Source organism: Seriola dumerili, unplaced genomic scaffold, assembly GCF_002260705.1.
Source record: "Seriola dumerili isolate Sdu_G_001 unplaced genomic scaffold, Sdu_1.0 BDQW01000068.1, whole genome shotgun sequence".
Lineage (NCBI taxonomy): Eukaryota > Metazoa > Chordata > Actinopteri > Carangiformes > Carangidae > Seriola > Seriola dumerili.
In genome coordinates this window covers 9,404,523-9,415,044 of record NW_019174323.1, presented here as the reverse complement: position 1 = coordinate 9,415,044, position 10,522 = coordinate 9,404,523, and the positions used below count along the sequence as shown (strand labels likewise).

At 38.9% G+C, this 10,522-nt stretch overlaps 1 protein-coding gene across 1 annotated transcript; it reads left to right on the top strand.

Annotated features, from left to right (window-relative positions):
* Positions 1–1,614: 1,614 nt before the first annotated feature.
* On the top strand, positions 1,615–4,698 carry LOC111220061 (probable phosphatase phospho1). The gene is made up of 2 exons (XM_022743007.1): positions 1,615–1,638; positions 3,889–4,698. The coding sequence occupies exon 2, from the start codon at positions 3,922–3,924 to the stop codon at positions 4,696–4,698; it is 777 nt and encodes a 258-aa protein (XP_022598728.1). The 5' UTR covers positions 1,615–1,638; positions 3,889–3,921.
* Positions 4,699–10,522: the final 5,824 nt, after the last annotated feature.

Genomic DNA, 10,522 nt, shown 5'->3' with positions numbered 1-10,522 from the left:
TAAATGCCACTCAGCTTTCCTTCCATTTATTTAAAACACATTTATTGGCTTTATTGGCTGATCTGAAACCCTGACATTTAAAGGTCTGAAGTACAAATGCCATAAAATGTAAACACTGTACAAATGTACAGGTGATGCAAAAATAATGTAGCTTTAGTCCTGCTACACTTGAACCTGCATTTAGCTACTCTCCACCCTTGATAAATGTGTTGTAGGTTATACAGAATGCCGAGTTTAGGACCCATCTCCCATTAAAACTAAGACGCAGACAAAACCTTCACACAGAGCCTCTATAGTTTGATCCAAAAACCTAGAAATAAATTGAAGATGTATGATTTTATATTCCCTCATCTTTCTGTGCAAATTATCACAAAGATCTGAGCATACAGACTACAGTGTGTTTATAATGGGTGGGGAAGCTGAGCTGAGCTGATGTTCTGATGCAGTGATAACATTATGCTCATTATCTCCTTCCTCTTTATCAGCAGAATGTAAATCTAGACATTTATCTTAGTTTTTCCAGCCTTTTGTAGTTCAGATACTTGACACAGTCTTGTGAAATTAGAAGATGCCCTTTGTTTAAGCCTCAGCTGTCTGGAGTGAATGGCAGTCCTATACTTGTAGCTGCTGCTGTCTCGAAAGAAATGCCATCATGTATTTTTAGATGGAACTTTCCAGCACAAGCCAAAGTGACAACATATGTTTAAACTACAGCATGTGGCTCTTCTGCAGGGCAACAGCTGTTTGATCTTCAATCATCTCAGTTATTAGTGGATCTGTTAATATTGTTGTCAGACTAAAATGTACTTTGAATATAAAATCACTAAACAATTTACAACACTGTACTTTATGACATAGTTACATCAGTGGTACTGAACTGCAGTGGTGGAGAAGCCAGTGGGAAACAACATTAAGAAAGGTGGAAGCATCTCCTTTGCAAAAAAAGAAAAAAAAAAGGCGAATCCCAGGTGAAAGAGAATTAATTCTTAAGTTTTTTTTTCACACATAGATGATGAAATAAATTTGTAACTTTTGGAACAACTCTTAAGTGTGTAAATAACATGCATACAATTGAATGATGATTTCACCATATTTGAATTTACTCAATTGTGTTTAAAAAAAATAATTACAAATTTCGTTTTAAAATAACAATTTCAGTTGTATTTGAGATATTAGGTACACTTGTAAACTTGAATACAATCCAATACAACAGCTCAGACATAATATTTTACAAAGAAAACATTTTGAGTTGCTACTCACTGTTTTCTTCCATTTTACCTGCATTTAAATTCCAGTGGGAACCGGTAAAAAAAACAAAAAAATAAAAAACGGTTTGCCATACATATAACTGAATTACACTTTAAATCACGGCTGTATTATAAAGTGTTAAGCTCGTTGGTTTATTTTCTGTTTTTGTAAATTACTTCCAAAGTGAATGTTCTTCTGTGGTGCTTTTAATTAGAAAGGGGAAGGCGGATGTACTATGTTTGCTCGGGTCAACTTGACGCAGCGGCTTTAAATGGGAATACCCTCTGTGCTGCCGAGGGAGTCTCCTTTAAAAAATCTTTATGCTGACTGGGATGCGGTCGCCGGAGCCGGGCACCTAGCCTACCATCCCCGCTCTTATGCTCGCCACCGGTAGGCCTCTTTTTCTGTCTTAACCCTCAAACGGGGTTCTCTCCGCTTCTTTTGCTCTGTGTATGATTTTACTGTTTGAATGTGCCTTTTAATCTTTGCCGCTAGGACGTGCAGTAGCCTATACCCGGTCAGCCTAACGACTCCTGACACAGCCGCGCTAATGACTTTCAGTGGTAACCTCTCGTACAGGAATAGCGCTCCGGGGTTAAAATTAGATAGCTTAGTGTGTAAATATGTCCTATTAATAATGTAGTTACTGTTGGAGACCAGGCGCACGCTCACTTGGCACAATGCGTCCGTGCAACCAAACTGTAGGTTACAGGACATTTAGATCCCTGAGCACCAAACCAGCTGGTCTCACTGTCAATGAGCTGACATTGTCAGTAAAAAAAAAAAAAAAAAAAAGGTATGTAGGCTATGCATTTCCTCATGTCCATACAGGCCAAGCTTCCCGCAAACCCAGAACATTGCATATAAATACCTATATTTATGTGTAATTTATACAAAACATATTTTTATGTGTGTGTTTTTACATACAAGGTAATATATACAATTATTTTTAAGTCTGTTTGTTTGATGATTATGTGGTATATTCTTTGGGCCCAATCTAATTCTGGTCAATGTTATCATTTGGCAGCACTTTCCACTTTCTATGAGGCAATAGGGTCAGGCATAATCCTAGTGCCTTCTGCTACAGTGGTGTGTGGATGTAGACAGTTTGCATTAATAGATTGTGCAAGTTGCTTGTCGAACAGGCTGATCTAGTAACATTATCTGAACCTTGTCAGGGCAGGTCCCTTCTCAGACCTTTGGCTTACTATAAGTAAAGTAGAAACATATTGTGAAACAAAATCACTTACAAGAAAAAGTGCATATCATCAAGAGTATCAATATCAGGGTACTCATGCAGAATATTATTGTGCCATTGTTTTATTATTACTATTTAGGGTCACTGATAAATTAATACAATATTAATGTTGTATCTGCTCAAGGTTGAGGTAATTTGAACTACTTTATATTCTGTTAGTGTATTCTACAAGAATGTGTCATTTGATAACATGATCATGTGTTTTGTATGTGTATGTCTAGTAACTGCAGAAACAGTGAAGTTGAGAAAAAAAAAGGCTTTGAAGTAAGGAGGACAAACTGAGGACAGATATATAAAGTGTAAAACATAATTATTGACCATTGTCCAAGACCTAACATCAAAGGCTAAAAACATTTACAGAAAGTGCACTGGATGCTTCGACAATCTAAAGAGTGCAGCGAAAATGTAGTCTCTACAATATCTTCAACCACTTTCTTCTAATGAGTTAGCTTCATTAAATAATATTTAATTCGGCTAAATACATTTAAATATGGTATTTAAAGCTACTCTGATAAGCTAGGCTAATCAAATATTCTTTCTATAACTCACTTTTGACCAAATTTGTATTAACTGCGTTTTGGCTTTGTAGTAGGAGTAAAAAAGTGCAATTACTCGTGTGTATTGGAGTAGAAATATAAAGTAGCATAAAATACAAATTCCCCAAACGTAGTAATTGAAACTGTCCTGTAGAGTACAGATAGATTCGCTTTTTACATCCCACCATTGCTGACTTGACATTGCCCCTCATGTTTGTTCCACTTATGGTAAAAGTATGCTGTGACATAACAGCTCCCGCTTCACTCAAGTTACAACACGTGTCCAACAGTGGAAGCCCTGTGCTACAAATATATTGGCGATGTTAATATGGAACTGGCATTGGTCTGTGATCTGGCTGAGACATGCTGTATATATAAACAAATGTCCGAGTGAGTTGTTTTTCCCCCCTCAAACCTAAAGGAATGAACAAATGTCTCTGTGGAAAAGTGCTATCAGGATAGGAAGTGTATGACTGTGTGCTGCATATCAGCACAGTTATTTAAACATTTTGGGCATCCTGTTTATGTGTTGCTTTTGTTTAATTTAAACTATGCTCTCTTCCTTTCCTCTTGTAAATGTTGTAAATGTCTTGTGTCTTGTAAATGTTTCCCCAGTAGCTTACAGCATAATAAAGAGTATTTAAACATTTTGATGTTTCCTTAACCCATGCATGTTTCAGTGCGCTTTCATTCCCTGTACACAGCAATGTGATGTTTTGGCATCCTGCCGTTAACATTTTATTTTTAGAGTGGGTTGCAATAACACACTACTGTTCTGTACAGTATCAGTTGTCTTTGATAAAGAAAAAAAACAACTTTATGATCGTGTTTCATTCCTTTTCTCAGAGAGGGACCACTCACTTTCTCCAGACACCAAAGATGACAGCTCCATCAAACTTAACTCATGCGGTGCCACGGGAACAGCGCTTCCTGGTGTTGTTCGACTTTGATGAGACCATCATCAATGAGAGCAGTGATGATGCTGTGGTGCGTGCTCTGCCTGGCCAGCGGCTTCCTGACTGGCTGAAGAACAGCTACAGGGAGGGGCATTACAACGAGCAGATGCAGAAGGTGTTGGCCTACATGGCGGAGGAGGGTGTGTCTAAGGACTCCATCCACTCATCAATAGAGAGGATCCCACCAACGCCTGGCCTCCTGAACCTCCTCCAGTATTTGCAGAGCCACCAGGATGATTTTGAGTTAGTGGTGGTCTCAGACGCCAACATGTACTTCATTGAGACGTGGCTGAAGCGTGCTGGGGTGCATCACCTTTTTCGGAAGATTTTCACAAACCCGGCCAGTTTTGATGCAACTGGTCGGCTCGTGCTGCTCCCTTTCCACTCCCACTCGTGCTCCCGATGTCCTGACAACATGTGCAAGCAGGTGATCCTTCGGGAGTATCTGGCGGCTCGGCAAAAGGAGCGTGGTGGTGCCCCCTTCCAGAGGGTGTTCTATATTGGAGATGGGGCCAATGACATCTGTCCCTCTCTGGTTCTGGGGCCCAGAGACACGGCCTTCCCCAGGAGGGACTTCCCCATGCACCGGCTGCTGCAGGGGATGCAGCAGTCCCAGGAAGCCATGTTCAAGGCAAATGTAGTTCCTTGGGCCAGTGGTGAGGACATTGTGGACAGCCTGAAGAAAATAATGGAGAGATGAGATGTGTGCGTTTGTGCGTTTGTGTGTGTGTGTGTGTGTGTGTGTGTGTGTGTGTGTGTGTGTGTGTGTGTGTGTGTGTGTGTGTGTGTGTGAAAGAGAGCGTGAAAGAAGGGGGAAAATATAACAAAGGTGCACCAACCCTAGTACTGGTGACCAGCAGGTATGCATGATTTTACATTAGCCACACTTGTTACAACTTGATGTAGCCAAACAGTGTGCATCTATTTGAATCGAATGTTTCAAAGGAATAGTTTGACGTTTTGGGAGATAAGCTTATTCGCTTTCTTGCTGAGAGTTGGATGTGATGATCAGTCTAAATATGTAGCTGGAACCAGCAGCTGGTTAGCTTAGCTTAAGACACACACTGGAAACAGGAGGAAAAACTTAGCTTAACCATTCTACAGGTAACAAAATCCACCTGCTAGCACCTGTAAAACTCATTTTGACAGTGAAACCTGAATCTCAGCCAGACTCCAGGAAGTTACTCATTCCGGTCAAGAAATTTTATGCTAAGCTAACCAGCAGCATATTTTGAAAGAGAGTGGTATTTTTCATGTAATTCTCAGCAAGGAAGAGATTGAGCATTTTTCCCAAAACGTATTTGTCTAAGTGTAGAGAACTACTTAATTATTGAGTATTAAGTGTGTATACAGTGTTAGGCAGTAGTAGGTGCAGTATGCAGGACAGGACTCCCAATGGAATGCAAATAGATAAGCTCAGTAGTTAAGATTATCAGGATCAATAATGGAGATATGCAGTATTTAATGATGCACTAAGTTTGGATTCTAAAGTCTGATCAAGATACTAAAGGTCTTCTTAACCAAAATTGTGTCTAGTTTGCTCTGGAGTGGAACTAAATCCAATGCAGTCAGCTCATTTAACACACCAATCCCCTTCGATGTGAATGTAATTTGCTTTACATTTCAACATCTCACTGCAGCTGACATTTTTGAGCAATGTTAGCTGTGAAATTTTGGGTCACATGTGCTGTTATAGAGTGCAGAGATTTTACTGACCAAGAACAACAACTTAAACCTATTCCATCTCTGGAGGGTCTCTGTGTTGAATGGCTTCTTCTTCTAGTTCAAAGCACGTTAACACTTCATCCAAGGCCTCGACAATGGACACATAACTAGGATCAGGTGTTATAGCACTATCTGGAACAAAAGACCACACATGTTGTGTCGGGCAAGGACAAGAACGGTGTAGAGCAGGGATAAGGTGACAGAGAGGCAGGCACACTACCTGTGCACTCTTGAACCATTCATTACTGAAACCTAATCTAGGGCTTGATTATACAGACGTAATCTACACCAGCATGTGATCCAAAGGGAACGCTGTAGCCATATGCCTGCACTTTGGCCCCACTATTATACACTCTGTCTCTGAAACAATGAAATAAACTGTAATGAAATGCACCAATTGAAGATTTTAAATTCTGTTTGTGTAGTCATTAGTTAGCACTCACTTAATCCTCTTATAATGAATATTCGTATTGAATATTGGTATTGATAAAAGGCTGAATACGTTGGGGAAGATTTATGTTCTCTAAGAAGTCCAACATCTTCTTTATGTTTGAAGGTATTCCCAGTTCAAGTACAGTGGTGTGAGAGAATGGTGTTGGCATCAGCCTCTCTGGTATATATTTGCAGAATTAACTCAACATGTAACCTCATTTTGCCTCACTAAATTCATGACAGTGACTGGGAAATGTATTTAAGAATATATAGAAGAGCAGTTGTATTCACTGAATCTGTTTTTAGCATTTTATTATTATGTTCAAATTCAGGGACTGGTGGAATATTGTGTTGCAAGGTCCTATTGTCATTTTTCCATCATGTTTACAATAAGCGGTCTAAATTCCTACATGTGTACTGTACATCTGTTGATTTTTGCAGCCTATCTAAGGTTCGCTGATATTGTGACTTCAGGCCAGAGGTAGTACAAAATATTTGAGTGTATATTTGTATCCATTTTGTATTTTAAATATCTCTAACAATATAGAATCATGTACATCTTCGTCAAGCCGTTACAGTTACCAGTAAGAAGGTTTGGGTGCTGATGAAAAGCGTTTGCTAATTAATGAAATACTTCTAGCCTTGAAAAACAACATAATGCTGTGTAAGTGCTGGAGATTTACTTTAACCAGTGTTTTAATTTCTCAGGGAGTAGAGAAGAAAGTGTTAACAAGCTAACATAACAGTAATAATCTATATTTATGGAAATGTGTTTATGTGCACTTTCAGATGTGCTGCTCTAAGAACAAAGTGTTCATTTGTGATTAAAAATTAATGCAGCTGGAGTTTGACCCTGAAATTCTTTGAGATCTAAATCTAATCCATTCATGCTTTGTGAGTAGGAGACTAAAGTTCTGTGAGCTTTACTCCTTCTGATGTTAGAATCATTAAAAGTGTAACACAGGTACTTCAGTTTACTTTAACTGTACCAGTAAGACTTCCACTGAGTTTTGTGCAATAATTAAGCACTATACTTGATATCATGACAAATAGATTTAAGCTTAAACAGGAAGAAAAACTTGACATTTGACATTTTCTGGGATGTGAAATGACCCCACATCCTTAAACGATAGTGTTCTTAATATGATTTTAAAGACAATGACACAACAACCAAATAAAATGATGTGTTGTTAGGACTCTTCTTGACTAAAATGCTGCCTTTTTTGTGGTTTGCTGTATCTTTGCAGAATGTACTTCTAATCACAACTTCAAGTATGTGTGTAATGCATCATTGTACCAGGAATATAAAGCCATTATCTGATTCATCTGTTTTCTGTTGTGTGCTTCATAACTGTGATGATAAACTATTATCTCACAGTTATATCCCTGAACGGTCAATTAGGCTCATGATGATGATGATCATCATCATCATCATCATCATCATGACCATCATCATCATCATCATCATCATCATCATATAGCCTATATATGATGATATATAGCCTATATAGTTCAAACGGAGCAGCAAATATTCAGAAATGAGAAGCTTTATCTGGGGATATTGAGGGATATTTGCTTAAAAAAATACTTTTAATGACGATAAATCATTTTTCTGTTGATTGACTAATCAATTAATCAACAAATTTTTTTCGTCTTTAATATGTATTTTGAATACAGTATTTTTATATTTAATAGAATGATTTTATGATTGACTATTTGGACTGGACATTTTTCCACAATTTTTTCACCATGTTTCACCATTTTGTGAAATTTCATAGACTAAATGACTGAATCAAACAGATCATGTGATATTAAACTAGACAATTCAGGTACTGAAAGGACCTCAGGTTGACATTGTTTTGGTAAAAGGAAAGAGTGAACTATAGCCTACTGTAAATTAGGCCAATGAAACACAATAATAAAAATATGCTGTGGGAAAGGGTCAATGTATTCTTGAAAATAGTGTGGGATATGTCAGTTGAGATTGAGTGTTTAGGAGGATGACAACATTAAAAAGCAAAAGTAGCATTTTAAGAGACCAATAACGTCTCAGTAGAAAGGAGCCAATTTGGGTCAAGAATTTTGAGAGGAAATAAATGGCGTGATGCTGGTATGTATTTGCTGAAGTCACTGTTTTAAGTTTAGGGTGAGACAATGTCAAGCCAGTGTCAAAAAAATTAAAAACAGGATGGGGGAGTGATTTAGGGGAAGGGACAGTGAGCATGTAATCCTTTGTCTCAAAGTAGGTGACATGTTGATTTAGCAGCAGAGGCAGAAGCAGTGGAGGGAGGGCAGAGGTGACCCGGAGTGAGAGGAGTCATCCAAGCCACTTTCTCAACTCGCAGGACTTCAGACAGCCAAAGGACAGAGTGAAGACAGAAGCAGGATTAGAGGAGAATGGATGAGGGTGCAGACAGAAGTGTGGGGGTGGCAGGGTCAGTGGGAAGACAGTCAGCAAGTATAGAGGGAGGAGAGGAAAGATGGACAGCAGCACTGAGATGTGATGATTTGAGAAGACATAAGAGATGAGATGAATAAATGTGTCAACACAGACGCCAGGGCAGTCACTCAAAGTGGATGCAGACTGCTGGGTGTAGATAGGGAGTAGATATGGATGGTATGACTAGATAACAGAAATGCCAAGGGACGATAACAGTTCACAATGCAATAGTGGCTTTCTCCTCTGACCTGGATAAGTATTTTCACAAGCATTTTAAGGCTAAAGTCACATTAATTAGCTCCACCTGTAAATACAGAAGAAGATGCAGACTTGTGAGTTATGGTCTAAGATCAGTGTCCTTTTATTCAGTGAGGCTCTGCTGAAATTTGTCATTTGAATATATCCACCCCTGTCACGACCAGATTATGGATTTCCAGTGGAGTCAAACACATGCATCTTTGCTGTTTTTTTAAGGCTGCATTGAACAGGTATGGCTACTGTAGTAGTGTATCTTTTACCAGACTATTTCCTGTGTTGTTTCACACATACAGTGTGTCAACCACTGATCTAAAAAAATGCCTCTGTTCTAGGATTGCAGGTTTCCATCACAGCTAGAGAAAACTGAGGGATACAAACATTAGCTTCCTGTGATATGAACACGTATTGTGTCTGTCAAGCTCAAGAAAGAATTTAGTGAAAAATCACTTGCCTAAAGGCTGTGAAATTCACTTTTGCGAATTAACCTTTTAAAGTTTGAAAATCTGAGCTTAAGTCGCACAGTTTGCAGTTCGCAGTGGTTCCCAGCAAAAACCTGACTATGATTAAAGGTCCCCTCCGGACATGTCCTGACATGACATGTAAAGATACACTGCTTTGAATAATAATTTGTCCGTCATAGATTTCTACACTTAACAGCCTTCTAGTGTCAAACTCTGCTCATACATCATTCTGCACCGTGAAGGTCAAACATAAGAGAGAAGTAACAATAAGCTTAACCCTTTAAAAGATTGAGGAAGAAAAACTCGGGTGTCACTCAGGGGCCAGAGTCCGTCCATCTGCAATATCTCAGTAATGCTTTAAGGGAACTTCAAATTTGGCACAAACATTCATCTGGAATTGAGGATGAATTGATAAGAAGTTGGTGGTCAAAGGTCAAAGGTCAAAGGTCAAGTTCACGGTGACCTCACAAAATAGGTTTTTGGCCACAACTCACAAATTCATTCACTAATTATGACACAATTTAACTCAAATGTCTATGAGGATAAAATGAAGTAATGACATTTTATATCCAAACGGTCTAAGGTCAACTTCACTGTGACATCATAATGTTCTGCAAAAACACTTCTGGCCATTATTCAATGCTGTGATTCGGGGCGGGAGGTTGTGAAAGTATTTTCTGCAACTTGGCTGATTGGTGGAGGCATACAACCGTCAGGAGGTAATTCTAGTTTTCTTGTGAAATATTTTTGATTTTTTTCACCTCTTCATGCCAATAAAACTCCCTCAAGAAATACCAACTTTAATTGAGATGCCCTTAAATAAAGTAATAGTCTTTTGGTGAGGGGTCACAAGAGGACATAGCGTTTTTTGTAGGGGCCACAAGCCAAAATAAATTGAGAACCACTGGTTTGTGTGTGCAAATCATAACTTCTGTGTACATCTCTTGACCAGAAGATGGCGCCAAATCTGAGTACCTCTATCAAAGCTCAGGAGGGTCCTGTGCAGTGACAGACTTCTGTCAGTTCTTACAATACACCAGTCATTCAAGCTATCAGGGAGATGTGTTGCACTGGATTAATTAGAAAACCAAGTGACAAGAACAGAAGGATGGATTCTTTGGCGTAAACAGTAGTGCTGCTGTGAATTTATGACAATATGACAGCAATGGCTCAAAGGCTGTGATGGCGGAGATGACGTGGTGTTCGTG